At 40.8% G+C, this 27,111-nt stretch overlaps 1 protein-coding gene across 12 annotated transcripts in view; it reads left to right on the top strand.

The window, feature by feature from the left end:
* BMPER (BMP binding endothelial regulator) overlaps positions 1-27,111 on the top strand; it is a 589,367-nt gene that overhangs the window by 344,497 nt on the left and 217,759 nt on the right. For 11 of the 12 annotated variants that reach the window (XR_009155017.1, XM_058182117.1, XM_058182115.1 and 8 more), the window contains 2 exons: positions 6,528-6,573; positions 11,885-12,214. Coding sequence is in view for 11 of the 12 variants with exons in the window: in XM_058182117.1 (XP_058038100.1) it covers positions 6,528-6,573; positions 11,885-12,214 (376 nt within the window). In the remaining variant the exon portion in view is untranslated. The remainder of the gene's footprint in view (positions 1-6,527; positions 6,574-11,884; positions 12,215-27,111) is intronic. The other variant, XM_058182126.1, reaches the window with a different exon arrangement.

Genomic DNA, 27,111 nt, shown 5'->3' with positions numbered 1-27,111 from the left:
TCCTCTTATCTCTTCCTCATAATTTCTTCATCTTCATCTTTTTTATTTTTTAACCACATCTCTGCTTCTTTGTTTTCCTTAAACGATTCTCTCACCATTTGAAGCATCTCCCTTAGTTCCTCATACTTATCCTCCCAACTCTCCATATTCTTAATTTAAGGAGAAACGATTTTTAAATTTATTATTTTAATTTATATATAGTTCAAATTCAAGTGCAAATATTGTCTCTTTTTTTCCCTTTTCAGTTCAGATGTTTCTTTAAGCCATTCCAGTTCAAATCTTTAATCTTCCCAGTCCTTTTTTGAAGTAATAATGCAGCTGTTTAAACAATCCCTCCTCCAGTTTTTTCCATGAAAGTCTAAGCAATGCAATGTTTTTGTTTTTGTTTTCTCTCCTCCAGCTGATGTTTCTCTCCAATACACAAATCCCCAGCAACAAAATATTGCTTGTTAATCTACAAAAATAGTTATTCCATCTTCCTCAATTAAGTCCTTTCGTTAGTAAAAGATGCTTTCCCTAAATTTTCTTCTCCTTTTAGTATTTTTCATCCAAATCTAATTTTAAATCCAGATGGAAAGTTATTTCTTTTAGGGTTTTAGTTTTAAAGTTCCTCTTTGCTTTTTGTTTACCTTCACTTTGAATTTCCACATGTCAATTAGCCACTAATTTTAAGTTAGAAAGTCTTTTCAGCTTTAAAAATTTTTCTTCTTCTTACCTGTGAGTTGGCCAATCACTCACCCAGTAACAATAGTCCATTCAAATCACTGCTCCTGCTCAATTTTTGTGTGTGGCCACCCCGACTTTGACAGCTCCTAATGGCTGCCTTTCCTCACCGCTGGGTCAAAGGCTAATGCTGGTGCTCCATGGAATTTTCAATTTCCCTGTTCATCCCAGCCGGTGCCTCCTTTCTTCGCTGTCCCTCCAGGACAGTTATGGTTCATAAAAAACCCCCAAAATGACTGGAATTTTGGCATTTTCCCCAGAGCACTGGGGCACGCTGTCCTGTCATGACACTGTCCATGCCTCCTGCTTGAGCCTTAGCATCTAATGTCACCTCCAGATGCCTCTTGTGGCTAAGGCACTGGCAGGCAGACATGAAAACAAAATGGCGTCTAGCAGTGCCCCCCTTCAAGAGTGGCTTCTTCTTCAGGGATGCCTTAGATCCTGTCTTGGTGGAGGGTAAAGATAAAAGGAAGATCCTCCCCCACATCTCCCATTTTGCGGACAGACGATTTGGGTACCCTTACCGCAGGCAGCCCTTTTATGTATCTGACAGCGTTTCAAAGCCCGGTCTATCAAAGGATCTTTCTACCACCCACGGACAGGCCACAGGACAGGCCTTCCTTTCAGGATCGTTCCAGACACCCACAGAATAGATGCCCCTTTCAGGGAGCTGGCTAGCAGTCTTATCCAGATATGCAAGCGAAATGTTGGAGATGTAATTGTGATGATGCTACATATTTTCATGTATGGTGGACTTGTAAGAAAATTAAGTCTTTCTGGATAAGAATCTGGTGGATTATGCAGAATGTTCTGAAGAAGAAGATAAAGTTCCTACCGCAATTTTTCCTTTTGGGAATAACAACGGACTGTACAGTGATTGAGACTAAGTTGATTTTGAACTTAATAACAGCAGCACGACTGTTGATTGGACAATATTGGAAGAAAAAAGAATTACCCACAATAGAAGAATGGATATTGAAAGTTTCCAATTTGGCTGAGATGGCTAAAATCTCAGCCTTCTTGAAAGACAGTACTCAAGAAAAATATTTAAATGAATGGAAGAACTGGATTGATTATATTCAAAATAGATATCGGATTAAGAAATTTCGGATTGCTTTTGAATGAAGGATGTTATTTTTGATTTTAATGGAAGAAGTCAGGATATGTGAGAGAGAAAGATTATAATTGTGTTAGATTTTAAAAAGTTTAATGTATGACTGTTTTGTTTAAGGAACTATACCTTGTGTTTGCTCCGGGAAGTCCGGGGGGGGAGGGGGTTTAGGAGGGAGGGGGGGAGGGGGAAAAATTTAATTGTTGTAAAACTTTTTTAATTAAAAAAAAAAAAAAAGAGTGGCTTCTTCTTCAGGGATGCCTTAGATCCTGTCTTGGTGGAGGGTAAAGATAAAAGGAAGATCCTCCCCCACATCTCCCATTTTGCGGACAGACGATTTGGGTACCCTTACCGCAGGCAGCCCTTTTATGTATCTGACAGCGTTTCAAAGCCCGGTCTATCAAAGGATCTTTCTACCACCCACGGACAGGCCACAGGACAGGCCTTCCTTTCAGGATCATTCCAGACACCCACAGAATAGATGCCCCTTTCAGGGAGCTGGCTAGCAGTCTTACCACCGGTCCAAATGACTGTCACAACGAAGGCCCTATAGGCAGTCGCCTGGGCAGATTTGCAACCTGTTGGCGACACACAACCACCAATGCCTGGGCATTACAGGTCTAACCCTAGAGTTCAGTTCCAATCCCCCTCGATACTTCATCCCATGCTCCATTTCACGGGATCTCACCAAGAGGTCTCTGCTGGAAGCTGAAATCCAGCATCTGCTGGCCATTCAGGCCATAGAACCTGTACCTCTTCACCAGGGGTTCAGCTCCTATGATACTCATTTTGGTGCAAAAGAAATCAGGTGGCTGTAGAGCCATCCTATATCTAAAAAAGCTGAATGTATACATCAAATACAAATGCTTTACAATTCAATCCCTGCACATGATACTGGGTTGCATAAGACAGGGATAATATTTTGACATCAATAGATCTATGAGAAGCTTATCTGCACGTGCCTGTTGTGGTCCATCAGCAGCCTATGGAGCTGGCAATGGAGTCGGACAGCGATGAGGCTGAGATGAGGTCAGGGCCATCAGGAAGTGAAGTATGGATTCCAGAGCCTCCAGAGACTGATAGTAGGAGGAGCCTGTTCCTAATGCACACATGAGAAGAGCTGTCAGAGGGCAAGAGCAGCTCAAGCAGAGAGGACAACTTGGGAGTAGGGCCAAGAGATGATTGGCGTCTCCCATAAGGCTTAAAGCAGACCAGCACCAGCGTTTGGCCTTTGCCGGAAAATAACGTTGTAGCTGCATCTTCTGCTTCGTCTTCTGCTTCATCTATGTCTTTGTTTTTGTGGCTTCTGGATGTTTGCCAGGAAGAGCCTTTGGCAGCTTGCCTAATTGGACCAAGGTTTGCGAGATAACTGAGGAATTTGTGTTGGGAGGCATTTGTTTTATTTTGAGTTGAACGATGTTGGGAATGAAGTAATTCCCAGCTGTTCAAATAAAGTTTGCTTTTTCACGGACTGAGTTTATTACTACCTACTTGGGCCTGGGTCACAACAGTGCCCATCAGACCATCCCACACGAGATCCCTCAGGTTCTCCTATACAGGACTGCATTATCAATACAAAGCTCTGCCCTTTGGACTTTAGTCCACCCCTAGAGTATTCACAAAACTTCTGGACATGGTGGCTGCTCACTTGCGGATGAAACCCATGCATTTGCTATGTTATCTGGATGACATTTTAGTTTTGTCTTAGTCCCCTCAATAGGCAAGTCTAGATCTCCAGACCACAGTTCAAACCCCCCCCCAAGACCATGGGTTTACTGTGAATTGGGAGAAGAGTCACATGACCCACTCCACTAACCTGGTCCATCTGGGAGCACGGATCAATATTCAGGCCATCCTCATCTTCCTCTCCCAGGAGCATCGCTCCAGCATCCGCACCACCATAAGACAAGTCAGAACCCTCAGAAGGGTTCTTTTGATGCTTGTTTCTCAATTGTTAGGCAAAATGATATCCTGCCTACAGATTTTTCCTTGGGCGAAGTTGCACTCCCGACCTCTTCAATGGTTTCTATTATCAAGTCAACGGGCGGGCCTCAGCAACTCCCCCAAAAGGATCAAAGTTCCCTTCAAGGTTCTCGGGTCCTTGGAGTGATGGATGTCGCCAGCCCTGGAACAGAGCTGTTCCTTCAAGGAGCAATGCTGCCTGACCCTGCCCACAGACACCAGCCTTTTCAGATGGGCTGCTCATCTGCAATCTCAAGTGATCCAGGGTCGGTGGTCTCCACATGACCTCCTCAAGGACATCAGCTGGCTAGAACTGAGAGCCACTCATCTGACGCTTTGCCATTTCCAATGTCAATTGTCAGAACAACACGTGCTGTTACTGACAGACAATGTCACAGTCAAAGCACATGTGAACCATTGGGGGGCACCCAATTCAAAGCACTGATGCGCAAGGCTGATGCAATAAGTCTATGGGCGTCGAAACACTTGTCCTCCATGTGGGCGGAGCACATCTCCAGAACCTCCAACATTCAAGCAGATTGGTTGAGCAGAAACACCATCGATCAGGTGGAATGGAAATTTCATCCAGATCTGTTCTGCAGCTGTCAACCAAATTCGGCCCACCTCAAGTAGACCTTTTGGCCAGCCTGGTGAATGCACAACTTCCTCAGTTCTACACCAGATTCCGATCATCAGGGGCTGAAGGGATGAACACCCTCCATTGTCCATGACCCCAGGGCCTGTTGTACGCATTTTCCCTGATACCTCTAATACCCTGTGAGGGTCATCAGGAACATCCTGCAAGAATGCGCAGAAGTTCTTCTTGTAGCTCCTCACTGGCCCAGACAGAACTGGTTTGCAGACCTATTGACCCTATCAATATCACCTCCCTGGAGGATTCCTCCAGACATGATCTCCCTCAGCCAGGGGGCTATGCTACACCCAGACCCTCAATGGTTTCACCTGGCCATCTGGCACTTGAGAGGGAGATCCTGAAAAGAGACCACTTCTCTAGGAAGATAATCTCTACCATCCTTGTTTGCCGATGTCCGTCGACAACCCACATATATAACACTATGTGGACCTCCTTTTGCCACTGGTGCACTAGACAGGTCCTGGTTCCAACCTCGGCATCTGTACCACAAATATTGGACTTCCTGCAGAAAGGGTTAGAGGCAAGACTAGCAGTTACTACCCTCCATAGATAAGTAGCCACCTTAGCAACTATTCTGTCTGTGAGGGAGCTTCCACCCTCTCTCATCATCCGAGGGTCCATAAGAAGCTTCCAATCTGTGACCTCCGCCTGTTCACAAATACCTTCTTGTGAAGGTATAAATACCTGTAAGTCCCTCACTCACATCTCCTCTGTTCGAACCGTTGAATTCCACCAGCCTCAGGCTCTTGATAGCAGAACTGATGTCATCGCCATCACTTCTGCTCGAAGAATCTCGGAACTGGCAGCTCTCTCAGTACAGAAGGACTATTACGCATCCTGACAGGGTTATTCTCCAATTGGACCCGACATTTATGCCAAAAGTCAATTCCTGGTTCCACCGGGCCCAGGAGTCATTTTACCGGATTTTTTGCCCAAACCTCAAACATCCTAGGGAACGCTGGTGGCACACCTTAGCTGTATGCAGGGCCCTGCATATATACATCGCCAGGATGGCACCGTTCCAGAAAACAGATATGTTGTTTGTCTCTTTTCAACCCAGGTCTCTGGGCATGAAGGTTTCTCCATCCACCATAGGTCGCTGGCTCAAGGTCTGTATTTCTATGGCTTACAACCATCAGGCCTGACCTATTCTGGTCCACATTACAGTCCATTCTACTAGAAGTGCAGACAGAACAGTGGCCTGGGCCACTCAAGCTTCATTACTAGAGATTTGCAGGGCAGCCACTTGGGCATCGCCTTCTCTCTTCATTAGAAATTATAAACTTGACATGTTTGCCTCAGCAGAGGTGGTCATTGGGAGACAGGTCTTGCAGTAGGTTCTTCCAGTTGACAGGACCCTGGAGGTGTCCACTCCCCATCTTAGGGATACTTAGCTTGGGCATATCCCATTGCTTTGGACTCTCTAAGCAGCACATAGGAGAAGGAATGTTGTACCTACCTGAATGTTCTTTCTATGTGCGCTGCGTGAGAGTCCAACACCTCCCTATTTTTCTAATGGGATCCAAGGTCTGGGAGATTCTGTTTTTCTATCGTTACAGGTTACATCTTCTCTAGATCCAGAACATCATTAACAAACTGGAGAAAACAGGAAGGAGAAGGCGTGTCTAAACAAATTACAACTCAGTCTCTGGCCAATCAGACAAGGTTATCACCCATTGCTTTGGACTCTCATGCAGCACACATAAAAAAAATTTTCAGGTAGGTACAATGTTCCTTTCCTGATATAGGACCTATTTTACCAATGGTTAGATAATAAAAACAGAAGATGGAAATATGGGGATATAAAAAGGATAAATGATATAAAGGGGATTTATTAAAGTAAATAAGTTAAATATTATTGTTATTATAGTATTAATATTATTGTGATGAATAGTAGAACATCTTGATTATGATTGACTAAAAACATTTGTACTCAGACAACACACTGTTTAATTGAAACTGAATTTTTACATGTTATATAAACAAAACAAATAAAACAATAATGAACAACAACAACAAAAAGTACTGCATTGAATTCTTTTCCCATCCCATATTCTTTGTCCTTATTTCATTTAGGGAAAGATACTCAACCGAAAAGGATGCTGTCCCATTTGCACTGAAAGTGAGTAAGTTCATTTATTTACTGTTTTTCCCCTCAACACTTTTTTCTTGTCAGCAGAACAAAACATCAATATAAATCTCGATAATATTACTCTTTATTGCTTATGTCCAAACTATTTCCTTATTAATAAAATACATGAAGCCTATCATGAAAAGCTTAAAATGCTTGGTGTCATTAGAGAGTTCTCCCAAAATAATCTATATTCATCTTAATATGAAATAAATTCAATAATAAATTCATAAATTTAATATGAAATAAATTCAATTAAAATATAATTGAAATAATAATCAGTGCCATGAAAAAAAATTAAAAATACATACAAATTGCAATGAAATTAATAATAGCATGGAATTTGCTATTAGGAATTGCTAGGAATTTTAATAATAAATAATAAAAGTTTTTTATAAGTAATATCCTTAATGAAAAACAGGATAGCCCAGATTTATAATTGCAAATTTAATAAATCTTTATTATAGTATTTAGCTGTTTAATTTTTAAAGCATGAGCCATGAGATTGAAGTTCTAACTAAACAACAGTTCACATATTAGCCTTAAATAAGTCTATCTTTTCATCCTCATCTTTCTGTTTTCTGATACTTGGAAAATCCTCCCCGAATTGTCTGCCCTTGAAAGACAAACTGATTCAGTATAATGCAATATTCCAATATTCATTCATGTATACATGCATTAATAAATTAATCTGTTCACAAATTAATTATTAATTTATACGTCTTTCATTGTTATAAAGATTTCTTTGGCAATTGACTTGTAACAGTTGATTTTAATATATATTGTACATTTAATGGAAGCCATGAGCAAGTGCCTCAGTATTCATTCTTACTTTAGGGGGCATTTTTGTACATTTTTGTATGTATTATTTATAAACCAAATTGGTTGAAAATTAATGTTAATTGAAGTTCTGTGTGAGCATTTCATATGCCTCAAGAACACATTACATCTGGATACTTTGAAATTCACTTGGACTGCCGAGGTGTTTCGCCCTTCATTTCCCAGTTGCTTTTTATATAGAAAACAGCACTGAATTTCAGGGCTGAGAGACAGATGAACCTGAGACAGGATCATCATCGGAAAGCAGTAATTTTGTTCTTCTCTGTTGTGGTATGTGGGATAGTAAATACAAAAACAGTCCAAATTTTTTTTAGAATTCCTTCCAGTATGTCATTTAATGTATCCATTCACCAAACCTAATCTGCAAATCCAGAGACAATCAACAGTATGATTTGCTTATATTTCTGATGGAGAATGTTATTATTCAGCAAGTAGACAGAATGCCATCAGGCCTGAGGAATTGTTTTATTCTTGAAAATGATGTCTGTTTAATAGAGCTATAGGAAATCCATGCTCAGAAGATATTCTGACAGCAAAGCAAGATAGAAATGTTTTAAGGTATATTTCATTTCAGCAAGTGATTAACTCTGATTTAAATCAACAAGAGTTGAAAGATATTAAATTCAGTGGAAATGTTCTGTTTAGCATTTGCAATTGAGTTCTATTGAGTTTTTGTGTATCAGGTTCTCTGCTTGTCTAAGTCCTTCCCAGTCTGGAATAATTTAAAATGCAGTAATGCAGGAAATTATGTACCTCTGCAGCTATACAGTGACCCTGATAGCTTGCCAAGATAAAGTCTAGATTCAACTGCCAAGATTTGCCACTGCATGTTTGATGGACTAGATATATATAGACTTTTAGCCCTTCATACTTTCTCCTATAAAATAAATATTTTCCTTGTTCCTAAATTTCTGTGGGCCAAATATATCTGTAGCAGTCGTATCCCATTGCTATTCCTCAAATGTGTTAAATTTAACTGTAGGCAAAGTCACTGGGAATTCTAGGAATTGCAGTCCAAAGCAGGGGTGAAATGCTCCCGGTTCGAACCGGATCTCTCGATCTGGTAGCGATGGTAGTGGGTGGTTCGGAGAACCGGTAGCAAAAATCCATGCCCTCCCCGGCATGCCCAGCTGAGCCGCACAATCATCAGAGGGGTTTTTTTACTTTTAAAAGCATTTTTTCTTCAGCTGAAAAAATTCTTTCAAAAGTAAAAAAAAAAGCCTCTGATGATTGTGTGGCTCAGCTGAGATTGTCAGAACCCTTTAAAAGCATTTTTTCTAGAACCTTCGGGTGAAGAGGCTGTAAAAAATGCTTTTAAAAGATTCTGATGATCAGGCAACTCAGCTGGGATCGTCAGAACCCTTTAAAAGCTTTTAAAAGGATCCTCTGGCGATCCAGGCTGAGTTGCCTGATCATCAGAGGTTTTTACAACCTCTTCAGTCAAAGAGGTTGTAGAAAAAATGCTTTCAAAAGTAAAAAAAAAAAGTTGGCCACGCCCACCCAGTCACATTACCCCACCACCACCAAGCCATACCCACAGAACTGGTAGTAACAAATTTTACATTTCCCTCCTGGTCCAAAGTATATGAAAAGCAGCAGCATAGATATGGCAGGTCTACTGGACACAGGGAGATTTGCAAGATATGGTTAAAAAAAAAAAGAAAGTGAAAATGGCAATGCAAAAACAGATGGAACTTCAATCATCCCATTGCAATCACTATCTTAACTTCTTTGACCATATCCTTCATATCCCCTTGGCTGGATGTTTAAAAATGGGGTATGAGACCATTGTAATTTCTTCTCTATCATGAACCAAAGCACTGTGTGGTTATGAGGACGCTAAAGGAAAACACCTGACCAACAGCATCAAAATAGTTGATCAATCCTCTGCAACCAATCTAAACATATAGTAAAAACACTTACATTTTAAAAGACTTAAAACTAAGCTAATATTATTTTTAGATGTTTAATTGAACTGGTTTTATTTTAATGATTTTTGCTTATCCTTTGAATTCTGATTTTGGTGATCTGGATTAGTTTTTTAGAAGGGATGTTATAAGCTATTTGTTGCTTAATAGATGTTACAATTATTAATGAAGAATTATTTAGGCTAAATCCAGTTCATGGTTAAATATATGAATTTATGTTTACTTTAATGACCTCTTATTTTGTCCTATTGTACTCCCCTTATAATTTAATAAGAATAAATTTTTATCCAAGTTGCATCTAACTTGCAATTAATATAGCCTTCTAAAAAAAATTATGGGGGGGATTGGGTTTGGAAGACCAAACAAATGAGGGTTGTGTTTGGGAGATCAAACAAACCTCAGGGTTTTCTCTGGTTCCAATCAAATGCTGTTTCCACTGCAGGATCCTTAATTGTTGAAAGTTATATTGGTCTATGGCTATTGTGAATTCCCTTCTTTTTAAGTCTCCTATTTTAAGTTACATTAAAACATTATTGGCAAAAGCAGCACAGATGAATAACTTTGAAAATATTGAGCAAGTACCAGAATATAAGAACTAAATAACAATCATTATTATATTTCTAATATCTATAACCAAAATCTCAACAGTGAGGCTGTGTATTAACCAAATTATCAGCCCAGATATAGAACAAATAGTACTTTTACTCTACAGTTTACTTGTCAGTTATGCTTGATGTATGGGTCTCAGAAAGCAGGCCACTGTGATCTGGCTGGAGATCAGTATCCACCCCATGGACCTGGCAGAATAGGGGAATGTTATGATCCAGGAGGGTCTGATCTATCACCTGACTGCTTGGTGAGGTTGACTCTGGCATTCTATATAAAGGCTACCTTGTAGAACAAGAAAAAAGAAGGTTCAGCAAGAAGCCCTGTGGTTGTGGTCTCCAAGTCTGAGGGGGGAAGCAAAAACCATCATCTTCTCCCTCTGCTTTCATTATACTTAGGGAACTAGTAACCCCCAAATTACAAACATGTCCTGTAACTACTCTTAAAAATAAGCAATACATTTTCTCACTTAAATGCGCAGAACTTATACTTGCATTCTAATGGGTCATCCACAGCATCTTATAACTGCTTCTGTGTTGTGTTGCAGTACAGAATAGCATCAGACCTGAGATAGGGAAGTTTCAGCTTAATTCTCCATTTAGTCAGGGAAGATAATCTTCTTTAGATAATCTTCCAATAAACTTTGAGTTAGTTATTGGACTATTACCCAATATTGAGTGAGTCTTCCTTGACTCACCACATAAGGTGATTGTGGGTGCAAATTAGTGGGAAAAACTTTACATGTTCCTCTTTGCTTCTTGCAACAAAGATAAAGGTACAGAATATAAAGAATACATTATTACTGTCCTTAGACATTCCGAACAAGATCAAGGCACATCTACAGCCTTTAAGAGGAATAGTAAGCATTTACAATACAAAAATGTTTACAACAGTACAATAGTAAACATTTTTTCAGTAATTCCTCTATATATTTGATAGTAAATCTCTCTATGCACAGTGAGTCCCACTACGCTCAACAATTTTTTTTTTAAATTTACATTTATACCCCGCCCTTCTCCGAAGACTCAGGGCGGCTTACACTATGTTAAGCAATAGTCTTCATCCTATTTGTATATTATATACAAAGTCAATTTATTGTCCCCAACAATCTGGGTCCTCATTTTACCTACCTTATAAAGGATGGGAGGCTGAGTCAACCTTGGGCCTGGTGGGACTTGAACCTGCAATAATTGCAGGCAGCTGTTGTTAATAACAGGCTGTTTAGCAGCCTGCGTCACTCAAGGACCCATAAATTCACTACCAAATGAAATTGTATATATAGATTTTTTTTAAAGCCCTTTTCCCCCTCCCCTTCTACAAACACACAGACAATTCCTTCTTCCCCTCCCCATTGTAGGGCTTTGGAGTGGGATCAGCTCTTATGTACTCATGAGAAGGGGACTCTTATTATCAGGACTCCCACTGTATATTAAAAGATACCTCAGGATCTTGTCTTCATTCTCAAAAAAAACAGTTGCTTGAGTTTTTGAGATAAGTTTCAGGGAGTTCAGTAGAACATATTCTTGCTATAGAAAGAAACATATGATTTTATGGATTGTTTTTATAAGTTATCTGTCCATGTATGCTTGTAATGCTTGTAATGTATAGAAGCCAGTTTAGTTATATTGTTATGCCAAATGAAGACCATTCCAGATGTTTCATGGAAGTAAATCCATATTTCTCATTGAATGGACACTTAAAAAAGAGGAACAGCTAATATGGCTTTCCAAATGAATGTACCAATATGGCTTTGATGTTTCCAACACATGTCTTTCATACATTACTTGCTTTAGATGTCTCCTGTACTTCGAAATATAAGTTATGAAGTTTTCCTTCATGTTGCAAGTTCCTTTACATTCATCTAATACCTACTTTTCCAAATTCTGAAATTGGTTTTGATCCTGCTTTTGTTTCTCACTCACCTGCAGAGCCTGGAGTTTGCACTGTATTTGGAGACCCCCACTACAACACTTTTGATGGGCGGACATTTAACTTTCAGGGAACATGTCAGTATGTTTTGACAAAAGACTGCACTTCTACCACCTCACCTTTCCAGGTGCTGGTAAAGAATGATGCCCGAAGGACTCGTTCTTTTTCCTGGACAAAATCTGTAGACCTTATACTGGGCAGCAGCACTGTCAGCCTCCATCAGCATCTCACAGTGAAGTGGAATAGTACTCGCATTTCTCTACCATATGAGACACCACATTTTCATATTGACTTGGAAGGATATCTGTTGAAAGTGACAACCAAAGCAGGTGGGAGTATAATATCTCATACTAAATTCTCCATGATAGCACCACAATGATACATAAATATAATTTAAGTTTCTACATTCTGCAATAATGCCATCTTGATTTATTAAAATGATGGGAATTCTAGTTTTCCATTACTGCATTTTTCCCAAAATGGGACCCTATAGCTGTGATGGTGAACCTGTGGCATGCATGCTGGAACCTATGGCCATCTCTCTGGGCACACAGAGCCATTGCCCATTGCTCTTATGGTTTCCGGTGCACCAGCCAGCTGGTTTTCACATGCACAGGTGCACCAGAAACTGGAAGAGCAACCGCCCATTGCACATGGGTGCTTCAGGAAGATGATCTTCCTGTTTCCAGTGTGTGTATGCGCATCGGCCACTTGGTCTTCTAGTTTCTGGTGTGCATGCACATGCGAAGACCAGCAACAGCAAGAGCAACAGATGCACATGCCAAAAGACGTAGAGAGGGGATTCCAGGGGCCAGGGATTCCTAGGGGAGCAGAGCTGTCGGCCAGGATGGGCGAACCAGAATTTCCCTCCCTCCCTGCATGAGTGGGCTTCTTGCCCTGCCTCAAGCAGTTTGGAGCACCTGGCCAGCTGGGCCCCTGTGCAGCCCCCCTGCCACTTCTACCAAGGAAGCACAACCGCTTCCAGTGTGTCCAGCCAGTGCACTGTCTCCAGCATTCCTCCACAGCTTCACCACCCCAGAAGAGCAGCAGCAGCAGCAGCAGCAGGGGGAAGGACAAGAGCAACTGGCTGGCTCAAATACCCAGGGCAGCATTTGCTGGCTGGGTGGCCAGCTGCCCCGCCCTCTGCTCCCTCCCCGATATTGGCTTGGCCAACAGCACAGTGATGGGCATGGTGGTGGGTCAGGTGATGGGCCCAACTGCAGGCAGTGTGACACTCCCTGACCCCTGCTACGCCCGCCGCTGCGCCACTGACCAAGCTGAGCTGGGCTTTCCTGCTGCTGAAGGGGAGGCGGCACTGCCCACAGCCCAGGGAACCCACACGGCTGGTGGAGCGAGCCAAGAGCCAAGCCCCGCTCAGCCCACAGGGTCACCTGCACAGGCTACCCAGCCCAGTTCCCCCCCCCACCCTCACCAGCTACTGGTCCACCAAAGCCCCACCAGCCGCACCTGCTCGGCCTGCAGCTCCAAGTGGGGAGGAAGGGAGGCAGAGGCCACACATTTGGAGCCTGAGGTGTCTCACGGGCTTTCCCAGCCAGCAGTTGGCACTGCCGAGGTGGTGGGGCTGAGAGTGCTGCAGCCAGCCAAGCTGCGCGCACATGCACAGTGGGGGCGCACATTGCATTATGGGTGCCGGTGAGTGCTATCGCATGTGCACACTTTCAGCACATGATGACAAAAAAGTTAGCCACCACTGCCCTATAGATTAGGACCCTATAGATGGGATTCTAATTCCTAGAATTATCCTGTGATATTTGGAGGGGCTCAGAATAACTCAGAACTCAGAATAGCTAACATCAAAAATTAATCCAATAAAAACAATAAGTAAAGCCTTAAAAAAGTAAAAATGTTTTGTTTTTAGGGTCTTGATGAAACAAATCAGATGAACAAAAATGCTGGTATTTGATGGATTTTTAAATATATTTATTTGGGATAAAGCAGCTCTGAAAATACAGGTTTAAATTTAATAAATAATTAAACAAAAGTAGTAAGGGAGAAGTCAGTCTCTCAGATAATTCAGCATAATCTATAAAACATGTTTTCTGCTAAACATGGATAATTGAATTCACTTTGTTTTTCATTCTTGTGCTGAAATATAAATACATCGGAGTTGTGAAGCATTTGCCAGATTAGATACATGGTTGATTGACTAAATTTAGCTTAGTAAATCACAAGCTCTAGAGATCAGTATATGGATTATTCATTTTTTTTAGGCTGCCTAGGTCTAAAGTATATATAAGGCTTCCTAATTGATTATTAAAACTTCTCACAAGCTATGAGTAGAATAATCCTTGAGTGAGCAGAGTGGATGAGCTGATGATTGATAATTCCCAAAATCACTGCACCTGATGCCAAATATCATTTTTTTTATTAACTGCCTAAAGCCTTAACTGAGTTTATATTTAATATTTTAAAACACATTAAAAATATATATTTACAACTGCTTCTATTTTCACTATTAGTAGGACACCAAATAATAAAAATTTAAGTTTAGGTACAGGTAGTCCTTGTTTAAAAATTAGCAAGTTTAGTGATTTGCAATTACAGTGGTGATGAAAAAGTAACCAATCCCCACATTTACAATTTTCACAAGTCTGCAGAGCAACTGAAAACTGAAGTAAGATCAAAAGCACAATTGCAGTTTTACTTAGCAACCACCTCACTTTATGACCAAGTTGCCAGCTCTAATGTGGTTGTTAAACAATGACTATCTGTATATGTAACACGTCTGTCTATCATCTCTCTCTATATATCTATATCTCTATCATCTTTATCTCAATGTCTATATCATCTCTATTTCTATCTCTATTATCTTTATCTCTATCTTTCTATCTCTATAACTCTATCTCTGTACATTACAGAACATTACCATTAACACAGTATTAGATAAACCAGATAAATTGTTTTCCTCATTGCTTGGGTAAAATCCAGTGCCATGTAGAGCTAAAAAAACAAAACAAAGCAAAGCAAAGCAAAACAAAAAAGAAAGATCCAAAAGTATTTTGTTCCAAAATTTTATTATTTTATTTTATTTTATTTTATTTTATTTTATTTTATTTTATTTTATTTTATTTTATTTTATTTTATTTATTTATTTATTTAGATTTTTTTACCGCCCTTCTCCCGAAGGACTCGGGGCAGTGAACAGCCAACTAAAAACAACTAATACATAAATAAGCTTAAAAACATATTAAAAACTAATTATAAACTGGCCAAATTTAAAATTAACAATAAAATAAACAATCTTAAAACCCCTCTTAAAATTTCCTCAAGCTAGCCCTGCACGGTGGAATAAAAAAGTCTTATTGATGTACACATTGGGACGAAGGCAGAAATATTTTCTTCAATTAACTTCTATTGAAAAGAACTAAATCTATTTGGACTGGAAAAAAAACTATTAACCAAGGATCCCTGATAAAGTGGATCAACCATAGTTTAAAAGATTGCTAGAGTCAGGGCTTGTGAAACAGATCAAGGAAGCTTTTAAAAACATGAAGTTTGCATTTCATGTCAAATGAAATGCGTTTTGCAATATAAAAAAAGATAGAATTTCTATTTGATGCCTCTCCACCTGGCAACAGGACTTATTACATTTAAATTGAGAATTTGAAAGGATCTGGGTCTTTGATTATGGAGATAACAAACATGAAAAAATACGCACAAAATTTAGTGTGCTTCTGAGAAGGGGAGGGTAGAGGGAAGAAAGGGAGGGGGAGAGAGAAAGGAAGAAAGGAATTGGGAGGAAAAGGGAGAAAGGAACCCGCATGCATCCTTCATGACCCACATTCCCTACTGCACACAGTAGGGACCTGCATGGCATCTCTTTGTTCACCTAATATAGATCCTGGCCTATATTGCACCTCTCTGCACTGCCTGACCTACCTCCAAGCAGCCCCAGGCACCTTTTCCAACCACACTTCTCTCCCACACCTTCCCTAATTCATATAGCACTTCTTGCACATCCCTCAAACATCTATGCACCCTTCTCAACCCTTGCCATCTTTGTGTGCAACCCAAGTGGCATCTCTTGGATATCATGGTACACCCCCTTGCCCCACCCAGCAAATGACCTTGAACTTGGAGCAATCCCTGTCTTCCTGTTGACTTCTCAGTTGACTTCACAAGCTTCCCATAAGCAAAGTAATGGGGGAGCTGGCAGAAATTTGAGTGCGAGATGAAGGAAGGAAAGGAGAGAGGGAAGGGGGAAGAAGGAAGAAACAGTGAGGAAGGAAGGAAGGAAGGAAGGAAGGAAGGAAGGAAGGAAGGAAGGAAGGAAGGAAGGAAGGAAGGAAAATTTCCAATGCTTACTGTCATCTGCCCACAAGGAAATTCAATGGGAAAATTGGCAGGAAGTCAGAAGTTGCTCATGTTCCCACTGCTTTTTTGCCCATCCATAGTCATTTTGTTTCTCTGTTTAGGTAAGGAAATATCTCTGCAACAATCTCTCCTGATTTGCAGGCTAGATTGTTATAATGAGCTTTCTGTAGTTTAATGAGCTTTGGGTGCAGACATTTTGGAGGTAAACACACACTATAGGGATTTCCTTGCCGGATAAAGCCTAAAAACATTGAGTATCTTAAAAACTCTTCCATGCATTCCATCATGCAGTCAAACAGTACTGGAAATTCTATGTTCCCAAAAAGCTGAAGTACATTGATTTGAGAGTAAGGTCCTTGTCCCACTCAGGGAATACCCTTCCCTGAAAATCTCTTCTGCTTACATGTGCTGAATCGAGGATCACCCTTCATCTTTTTACAAATATGTTTACAAATGTTCTGTCAGAATACTTTCCTTTTCATCAGCAATACCAGCAATCCAGAGTTACAAATCAGGCAGGGTGCTAGAGCACCTTGAGGAATTAAAATAGTTAAAATGCAATAACTACCATCAGCCAACTCTTGCTCATAAAGTGAAACTCTTTAGCAAAGAGGTCATTTAAGGTCTCCAGAAAGTGGGTGGGCATAGTTGGGCTACAAAATGCTGAGCTAAAGAGACAAATTAACACAGTATATAGGGGACCCAAATTCAAATCTCTGCCCTCCCACGCTTGTCGGGATCACAATAAAATTAGTACCACAGCTATCTAAATAAACTTCAAGTGTAGCGCCATGTTACTAAGCCTTATTATCATGAGAGAAAACTAAAATAAATTGGAGGGAAGATCCACACCCCTACCTCCTTTTTAAAAAAAAAATGTTACTATCAGTGAGCAATCATGTGCCTTGGCCACTCTGAAGCAATGCAAGAGACTCCTATCCCAAAGGTGCTTTTTTCAAGAGGCAACTGGACTTTCTGGAAACCAAGAAAGTCCAGTTGCCTCTTGAAAAAAGCACCTTTGGGACAACCATGACCTGGATAACTGGAGAATCCCAATAGACAAGAGACTCCTGTGCTCAGTGAACTGACAAAGCACCCTTTTCCACCCAGGATAAGCAATCCTTAGATCCATTTGCACCACTTAAAGGTACCAGCTGGTCTTGCTCACCTAACAAGATATCCTAAGGAAATCATCCAGATTTAAGGAAACATTGTGTTGGAGAGAAGAGGGAAAGATGCAGCTTAAAAAATATTTTTTTTCTAGGCGGCAATGCTTAACTTGATCAGTGGTCCAAAAAGATTACCTCATCGCTTTTCCATCCAGGAAAAGAGCTCCCGAAGCCCTTTTTTTGTATCAAACAAACAAAGAAGCCAAAGCCTAGCCAGATTGCTCCATTTAGAGAAGATTATAGATCCAGGGAAGAAAGAGGCCCAGACGGAGGAGACAAGGAGTGGCTGGGAGGGGATTCAGCCATGTTGGAATTACATCCGGAATAGCTCAGGCTGTAAGGAGCCTGTTATTAGAACACAGTAGCCTGCATTTACTGCAGGTCCAAGCCCGGCCCAAGGTTGCCTCAGCCTTCCATCCTTTATAAGGTAGGTAAAATGAGGACCCAGATTGTTGGGGGGGCAATAAGTTGACTTTGTAAAATATACAAATAGAATGAGACTATTGCCTTATACACTGTAAGCCGCCCTGAGTCTTCGGAGAAGGCGGGATATAAATGTAAAAAAAAAATCTTACTATCAGTGAGCAATCATGTGCCTTGGCCACTCCAAAGCAATGTAAGAGACTCCTATCCCAAAGGTGCTTTTTCAAGAGGCAACTGGAAAACAAGAAAATCCAGTTGCTCTTGAAAAAAGCACCTTTGGGACAACCATGGCCTGGATGACTGAAGGATCCCCATAGACAAGAGACTCCGGTGCTCAGTGAATTGACAAAGCACCCTTTCCCACCCAGGAGAAACAATCCTTGGATCCATTTGCACAACTTAAAGATACCAGCTGGTCTTGCTCACCTAACAAGATATCCTAAGGAAATCATCCAGATTTAAGGAAACATTGTGTTGGAGAGAAGAGGGAAAGATGCAGCTTAAAAAATATTTTTTTTCTAGGCGGCAATGCTTAACTTGATCAGTGGTCCAAAAAGATTACCTCATCGCTTTTCCATCCAGGAAAAGAGCTCCCGAAGCCCTTTTTTTGTATCAAACAAACAAAGAAGCCAAAGCCTAGCCAGATTGCTCCATTTAGAGAAGATTATAGATCCAGGGAAGAAAGAGGCCCAGACGGAGGAGACAAGGAGTGGCTGGGAGGGGATTCAGCCATGTTGGAATTACATCCGGAATAGCTCAGGCTGTAAGGAGCCTGTTATTAGAACACAGTAGCCTGCAATTACTGCAGGTTCAAGCCCGGCCCAAGGTTGCCTCAGCCTTCCATCCTTTATAAGGTAGGTAAAATGAGGACCCAGATTGTTGGGGGGGCAATAAGTTGACTTTGTAAAATATACAAATAGAATGAGACTATTGCCTTATACACTGTAAGCCGCCCTGAGTCTCCGGAGAAGGGCGGGATATAAATGTAAAAAAAAAAAAACATCCTAAAAGGACAGTACCAGGAACCACTAAAGCAGTGTAAGAACCTTAAAACAACCCTTCCCCATTAAAAAAATCAAGCCCTGGAATAAAAGTACCAGCAAAGGGGAAAAAAGCTCCACTCAGCAGTTCAGGCTATAGAAAGTCTGAATGTACTACCAAGAATCATTAACCGCTGTTACAATGTAAGAAGGCTTAACCAAAGAGACAGTTTCTGAAAACCGTTAGGCAGGGCAATAAAGATAAGCAGGATTAGGCTAGAAATAACACACAGAGGCACACTAGAATGTCTCCTTCCTGCCTTGACAGGATTAACCCCTTAAAACAAAAGGCTGATTTCCATCCAGTGGTGGGATTCAGTTGGTTCGCTGAACTGCTCAGAAAGTTAGCCAGTTCTCCTGAACCAGTGCAAACCGGCTGAATCCTACCACTGGCTGGAAATCAGCAGTGTAAGGGAAGAGTAAAGTATTGAATAAGTTTGCTATTGCCCTCCAGTTTTTTCCATGTATTTTCTTGATATAGGCCAGAGATTCTGATTCTCAAATGCAGGTTTTCCATTTTTGTCTATTCTCATCTCTGGTCTGTTAACTTTATTCTGTGAAAGTCAATCATCATCTCTCAAAAGCATTGAAGACCCAATAGCATCTCCTACCGAGCCAAGAAACTGTACACCTTTTCTTTTGTCTTCCACAAAGTAAAGATTCCGTTCTGGGCTTTTTCATCTGAGTTACAAGAAAAAACATTATGTGGTTGCCTGTAGAGCGCACACAAAAGAAACATTATTCATAAAGTCTAATTAAAACTTATTGAGTAACTGTTTGCTGCCAGTTCAATTACGAAATTCCATTGAAATCATGGATGCTTCCATTGATTACAATTTCGATCTTTTTATTATTGTATTTGCCTCTTCTCCCAGCTCATCAAACTAAATTAATTTTTTTTGTTCAAAATAGAAGGTGCAAGCATGGTCTCTATTGGTGCCCTCTATTAAAGAGTAACTGCAGCATATTATATTCAGATAATTTCCTCATGAATTTGAAATTTTACTGCCCAAATTAATGCAACCTAACATAATGCTGAAGCAGGTTATATAAGAAGATGAATTATTTAGTCACCTGAACTATTTATACCTTTGAATTTCCTTAATGCTTATAATGGAGAGCAACTGCTATGGCATTTCAAATTCATGAGTTGATTATAGTACTATTGTACAAAGATCTTATGTGCAGAAATAATAGGATAAAAGCTTCATTTATCAATATTTAAAATAAGAACAAAAAGCCATGTCTAATTCAGAGCTCCGTGCTGTTTTATCTATTCAAATTCAAATCTTTTTTCAATTTTACTGGCTTTATTTTAATTGTTGATATTATTTTAATCATTGATATTAGAATTCTCTAAGTATTTTGCACAAATGAAATGGATTTTTTCCTCATGAATACTTCCTAGTGAAAACTTGTACCTTTCCAGTAGAAGTAAAGCCATATAATAGCTGTAGAAGTTTTCTTACATATTACTTAGAAAATCTGGACACTGAGATTGTTACTATATTATTGTTTTTTAAATGTAATTAAAATACATTCATTCAAAGTAGCACAATTATTCAACCAACTTTATTATTGTCAAACACCACCATATTGACTATTCACCAGGTCTCGCAGTACTGAAAGTATATCCAGCACATGATTTTTTTTTAGCTTAGAATTGCTGTCCAGGGCTATTTACAGTACTAAATTTATTTTACAAATGTATGTCTCCCACTTCCAATTGGTTCTAAGCAGCCTCCAGAAGTGTAAAACTGTAAAAGCTATTTTTTTAACTAACATGAAGGGAGGAGTCTAAAATGCAGTTTGTTCCAACAAAATTGTCTTCATATAAAATGAACCTGGAGTGTACTTTCTAAGCCATACACATACTTTACATATTTAGCAAACTATCTACTTATGAAAGCTTTCTCTATCTGTAGAATAGTTATAACAGAGTTTTAACATAATTAGGACATAAATGTGAAGGAAACGTGCATTTAAAAACAACAACCAGTCATTTGATATTTCTGATTTATAGTTGATAATTCATTTTCTCAAGAGAAAAATCTAATGAAAAGTCTATGCTTTAAGGACTTTCCCCGCCATATAGCTTCTCCTTTTAGTATATCTTTGGGAAAATATATATTGGGGAAGTGCTGCAAGCTGAACTGAAAATAAGTTCACAAGATCATATTACAAGATACTGTATCTACTTATGCTCGCTGTACCTATTTATGCTTTGCAAGCTAGCATACCCCTTGGTATACCACAAAGCTATGACAAAGTTTGTAAAGTAAATTAGTCAAAGAAACCAGAAATTCTGAGGCAGGTTTCTCACCTCTTTTAAACATTTCTTTTGACCTCTCATCAAGTTACTGAATAGCAGTCAATATATCCTTCTATATAAAACAGTAAGTGTTAAGAATTTTGAGAGCAGAAGTCAGAAAATAGCAGATAATTCTGGAAAGGGATGATTTTGTGAATATATTGTACTTTTAAATATATTGCACCTGTCAAGAATATCCATCAGTTTTGCCCTAACCTGGAAGATTGTCTTTTTGTGCCAATTGTACAATTATTGGTAAAATATTGACTAGTATTGTTTTTGATGTTAGAGCTTTGGACTTGGATTCTCCATATTTCTTGAAACTTTTGTATATGCCTTTTATTTGGAAGGAAACTGCAGAAGAATTGGGAACTCTTAGTATAAAATCTGGGCTGTATTCCAAATTCATCACATTGGATTTTGCCATTTTAGAAACTAAATCATGGATTGATTAACTATTATCCAAAAAAAGTAGGATACAGGAAAATGTTACAAAGGAATGCTCTTATTCTGCATATCACCAGATAGAAAGGATGTTAGACTTTGGCTTCTAATTTGATCAATTATTTGTATCCTGATTTCTATCCAGAGAATGGTGTCAGAATATTCATTCAGACATGGTAACAAAGTCAGCCAATAAATAGGTATAGCAACTAAGTCAGCCAATTAGGAGCTGAGACAGACTGGAGCCAGAGCGTGTCTTAGTCTGCAGCTTCTGATTTTGTAAAGAGAAACTGAAACCAGTGTGTCTCTGTTGTACTCTGTGTGTGAACATGTCTGCTGATCTGAGCTGAAGAATCACTGTTGGTATTGTAAATTGTAAAGGTGCTGGTTACCACCTTTAAAGCGCTCCATGGCTTAGGACCGGGTTACTTACAGGACCGTCTTCTGCTACCACATGCCTCCCACCGACCGGTGTGCTCCCATAGAGAGGGCCTCCTCAGGGTGCCGTCGGCCAAACAATGTCGGCTGGCATCCCCCAGGGTGAGAGCCTTCTCTGTGGGGGCACCTGCTCTCTGGAATGAGCTTCCCCCAGGACTTTGTCAACTTCCTGACCTCTGGACCTTCCGCCGCGAGCTGAAGACTTATTTATTCTTCCATGCAGGACTGGCGTAAAAGGGGTTTTATTTGGATTTTAATGGGGTTTTATATTGTTATGTATTTTATATTAATTATCAGCCAATTGGAATAAGTTTTTTAATTTTGATTTTATGGTATTATATTTATGTATGCTATTTTTACCTGGCTGTAAACCGCCCTGAGTCCTTCGGGAGAAGGGCGGTATACAAATTAAATAATAATAATAATAATAATAATAATAATAATAATAATAATAATAATAATAATAATAATAATAATAATAATATTAAATATACTTTATGTGTTATTATGAATATAAAGAAGTTAATGAATCCAGCTAATTCATCTGTGTGCTTTTGGATTTGATTTTTGCAAGAAACTCTGACAGGTTATGGGCCCAGAGCACACAGAAGACTGAATGTAATTAAGCTGAAGAGACTGCCCATGTTAGAAACCAGTTTGCAGGATGGCTGTTGAATCTAAGGAGAGCTTGTGCCTCATTTGGGACAGAAAAACTATATTATTTGGGCTGCAAAGATGGAATGTTTCCTGAAGGCTAAGGAGCTATGGGATATTGTTGTAAATCCACAGCAAGCACCCTTAGCAGCTGCAGAGCAGAGGCAGCATGATAAAGCAATGGATTATATCATCTTGAGTTTGGAAGATGATTAGTTTATCAATGTAGCTGATTTAAAGACTACAAAGGAGGTCTGGCTGAAATTAAGAAATGTGCATGTGAGTGTTTCAGCATGCAATATAGTTCAATTATCAAGAAAATTATACAGAGCCAGTTTGCATCCAGGAAAATCTGTGGAACAGCATTTTGTACAAATGCAAACTTTATTTGTGGAATTAGAACAGCATGGAATGCAGTTTCCTGGGTTTCAGAAGGTGCTGCTAGTGTTAAACATCCTTGATGAAATGTGGGATATTGTTTCTGCAGTGTCTGAGTGCAAACCAGAGCAGGAGTTGCATCTGGAGGTTTTAAAGGCTTGTGTCAGTGTTCCAGAAAAAAACCCCACTCCAAGTAAAAACTCCAAAGCAAGCATCTTCCAGCATACCAGATAGATGGGGGCTGTCTGAAGAAGAGCCCCACATGGCACCTTGGGGAGATGTGAATTGGACAATCAACCTGGGTCCTTGGGGGGGAGGGATTTGGGGTTGCTTTCAATATCTAATTTTTGCATCTATTGCTTCAGACTTTGCTTTTCTTTCATTGCATTCAGTTCATACTCAGTAAAAGTAACTTTCTCTGCAAACATGCAGGGGTTTTTCTTTCTTGAGTTTTGAATGGAGGCACACCCAACATTAAGCTAGGTCTCCTTTACCAGCCATCCCGGAGAAAGCTCTACTGTGGGGGCTGAGCCAAGAATGTCTAACCGAGACAGTGACCATGAAGATATGGGAGCTGTTGGATAGATTCCCCCTCAGTCCAGGCACTGTAGAGAGGTTTCGGAGTGGATGTCAGAATTAAAGCTTGAAGAAAAACCAGTCAGAGCTAAGTAGTCATTGGATGTCAGCAGGATGGAATCTCTAGAGGAAATCCCCTCAGGGGTGACAGTTACCAAACACCAGCATGGAGAGGCAGCTTGGCAGGAGGAGAACAAAAAAGACTCCTGCTAACTCTAGCCCTGCAGTTCTTGAAAGAGGCCTTTGAGAGTCGTAAAGCCCATGAAAGATATGCGGGGCCAGTAAGGGAGGAGATTGAAGACCCAAAAGGGGAAGCAGAAGTTTCAACAAACATAGAAGAGATTCCCAAAGGCCGGGCAGAGAGAGAGAGCAGGCTGCTGGGGCTCAGGCTGAGGCTGTAACCCAGCCCTCCCCAGCAAGGGGGGCAGGAGTCTGGAGGCGTCAGATTCTAAAGCTTCCACTGCTGACAGTAAAATATGGTGGGGATCCCAAGGTGTTGGGATTCCTCCTATCTCAAGTGTGGAATTACATGGAAGAGTATGGAGAGGATTTCCCCTCAGAAGTCACCCATGTGAGATGCGTCACCACGGCCCTTAAGAGAATAGCTGCTAAATGGTGCATGGGCCTCCATGATGAAAATTCCCCCCTGCTGACAAGTTATGACCAGTTTATGGTGGCACTTTGAGAGCAGTTTGAGGACCCTCAAGCTGAGCGAAAGGCCAGAATCAGGATGAAGTTCATAAATCAGGGACAGAGAACAGTGGCAGAATACACCCAAGAGTTTCGTGAGCTAGTGAACCACATGAGGGGTGGTCCCAGGAGGTGGTGATGCAGTGTTATAAGGATGGCCTTAATGAGGACATCTATAAGGCTTGCTGCTCCCAAAAGGCCCCTTGAGATTTTCAATGCTGGTATGTGATGGCTGGCAACTTGAAGATTGACTTGGCCAGGGATCACTACTGTGGGGGCCGGAATTGGAACAAGCCTTCCCTTGCCCCCTCAAGAGAAAGCCCCAGAGTGTTCAAACAGGAGGCAACCTTGAAACCTAGGTCCACCGCCTGCTTCTGATGTGGGAAAGAAGGGCACCGAGCGGCCAATTTTTTCTCCAAACTTGTCTCTGGCCGACCCCTGCTGGAGGGAAGAAAGCTGACAAGCCTCCAGACAAGCATCGCGAGATGGCCCTGAAGGGGTGGAAGTTGTTGAGTTCGCTTCCCAGGCCTGGGGGAGTTGGGAACTCTGACTACTGCAGAAAATAGCAACACCAAAACTGACACTGATGATAACCCCTTGGTAAGTCAGCGTGGGGGCCCCATGACTATCCCAGTTGAACTAAAAGTGCCATTGTTGGGTGCCCAGGGGAAGATGCTAGCCCTCTTAGATTCTCGATGCACGAGGTGTGTCATCAGCTCTGAGGTGGTTGAAAAGATGAGGCTTAAACTAAAAACGATGAAAGTACCCATTGCATTCTGCCAGTTGGAGGGTCCACCCACTTTGTGACTGAACCAATTGAGATGTGGATGCGGGATCACCAAGAGACTTTGAATGTCATCGTAGCACCTAGGATGGAACAACCTCTCTTGCTGGGACTGCCTTGGCTTTGGAAATGGAACCCCCAAGTGAATTGGAATATAATTGTTTGCACAAATTGCATTACCCATTACTAACCTTCTGAAAACAAAGCCCAAGACAAAACCTAGCAGACCACTCAAGTGGAATATGGAGTGTCAGGCAACTTTTGAGAAGCTGAAGCAGCTGTTCGCCACCGAGCCAGTGCTAAAACACCCCGACATGGAAGCCCCTTTCATTGTCCTGGCTGATGCAAGTGATGAGGCGGTTGGGGTGGTGCTACTTCAAGCTAATGTTGATGGGTCCTTTCAGCCCTGTGCTTATATCTCCCGCAAATTGTCTTAGATCAAACGGAGATGGGCCATTTGGGAGAAAGAAGCTTTTGCTGTCCATTGGGCATTGTTGGCCTGGAGGCATTTCCCTGAAGGTGTGAAACACTCTTTTGAGGTGTGGACAGACCATAAGAATTTAGAAGCCTTAAAAACCCTGTGAAAGCTGTCACTCAAGCAAGTCCGGTGGGCACAACACTTCAATCGTTTTAACCCTGCGTTACCTCCCAGGGGGAAAGAATTTCTTGGCTGATGCCCTTTTGAGACTGCCTCAATGCATGACCGGAGATAATCTGGCTGGTTATCCTTTCAAAACAACTGGCAGCTCCGGTAGTCACCAGAGCCCAAGCAAGAGGTGAAACAAACATACCCGCTGGTTTAAGTGAGCAATTAATGGACGCACTAAAAACTGATGAGTGGTTCACCTCTCACGGAAATGAGTGTACTGTTCATGACAGTCTCGCATGGGTCAGGGTGAAATTGTATGTCCCTGCCAGCTTAAGAGGGTGTGGTGTTACAACAATCCCACGATGCAAAAGTTGCCGGGCATTTTGGATTTGTGAAGACTACATTTAGTTAAATGACAATTCTGGTGGTTCTCCCTAAAAAAGGACATAGAGGGATACGTTGCCAGATGTCCTATATGTGCTTCGGTGAAAAGGCCAACTGGGAAGCCACCTAGGTTACTCCAGATCGTAGCCAGACCCGGGGCTCCTTGGAAGGAAATATACATGGATTTTACTGTGGAATTACCTGAAAGTAATGGAAATACCATCATTTGGGTGATTATGGACTTGTTCTCGAAACAGGTACACTTTGTACCTGTCCCAAGATTTCCTCAGCAAAGATGTTGGCTAAACTGCTTATTCAACATGTCTATCAGTTGAGGAGGCTCCAGTGACGTCACCCTCCTGCTGGGTGCTCTAACAGAGCACTCCGTGTTAGAAGATTGTAAAAGTCAGTGAAACAGAAAATAAATCACTGTTCACTGAGCTTAGCATAATCTCTGGGTGAAAGAGGTTATCAGAATTGTGGAAGAGTGGCAGGTCTGACAGGGGGTTTGCTCTCAAGAGCGAATTTTCCTGGATTTATGACCCCACCGAATTCCACTCCTTCCAACTTCAGCACGCCCCTGTTTTTATCAGGGAAAAGGAGAGGAATGTCGCTTCTGCTCTAGAGGACTTATTAAATTGATTGATATTCCAAGCAGACGGGAATTTCACAAGCGTTCGATCTTTGATGCAGAATCAGCACGGCAAGTACCGACTCCCTTTTTGAAACTTGAAACCTTTCTTTGTCTTTGATTAATTGACTTTTAAAATGGCGTCTAAAAGTGAAAGTAAAATTTTTTTAGTACGATGAAGCAGCGTTACTTGTGGATTGTTACAGAGTTTTTTTATACTGAAAGGAGGGAAGGAGAGTTATTAAGTTTGAATTCCTGATTCTTTTGAAGACAGAATGGCAGCTAAACCTTTAAAGCCTTCTGGAAGAAGGGGATCTGAACCAAGTCTTGAGGAAATATTGAAAGAACAATTAAAACTTTCTGAAGATAGGCAAAAAGAG

This window comes from Ahaetulla prasina, chromosome 4, assembly GCF_028640845.1.
Source record: "Ahaetulla prasina isolate Xishuangbanna chromosome 4, ASM2864084v1, whole genome shotgun sequence".
Classification (NCBI taxonomy): Eukaryota; Metazoa; Chordata; class Lepidosauria; order Squamata; family Colubridae; genus Ahaetulla; species Ahaetulla prasina.
Note: the sequence above shows the minus strand (reverse complement) of the source record. Positions and strands in the feature narration are given on the sequence as shown.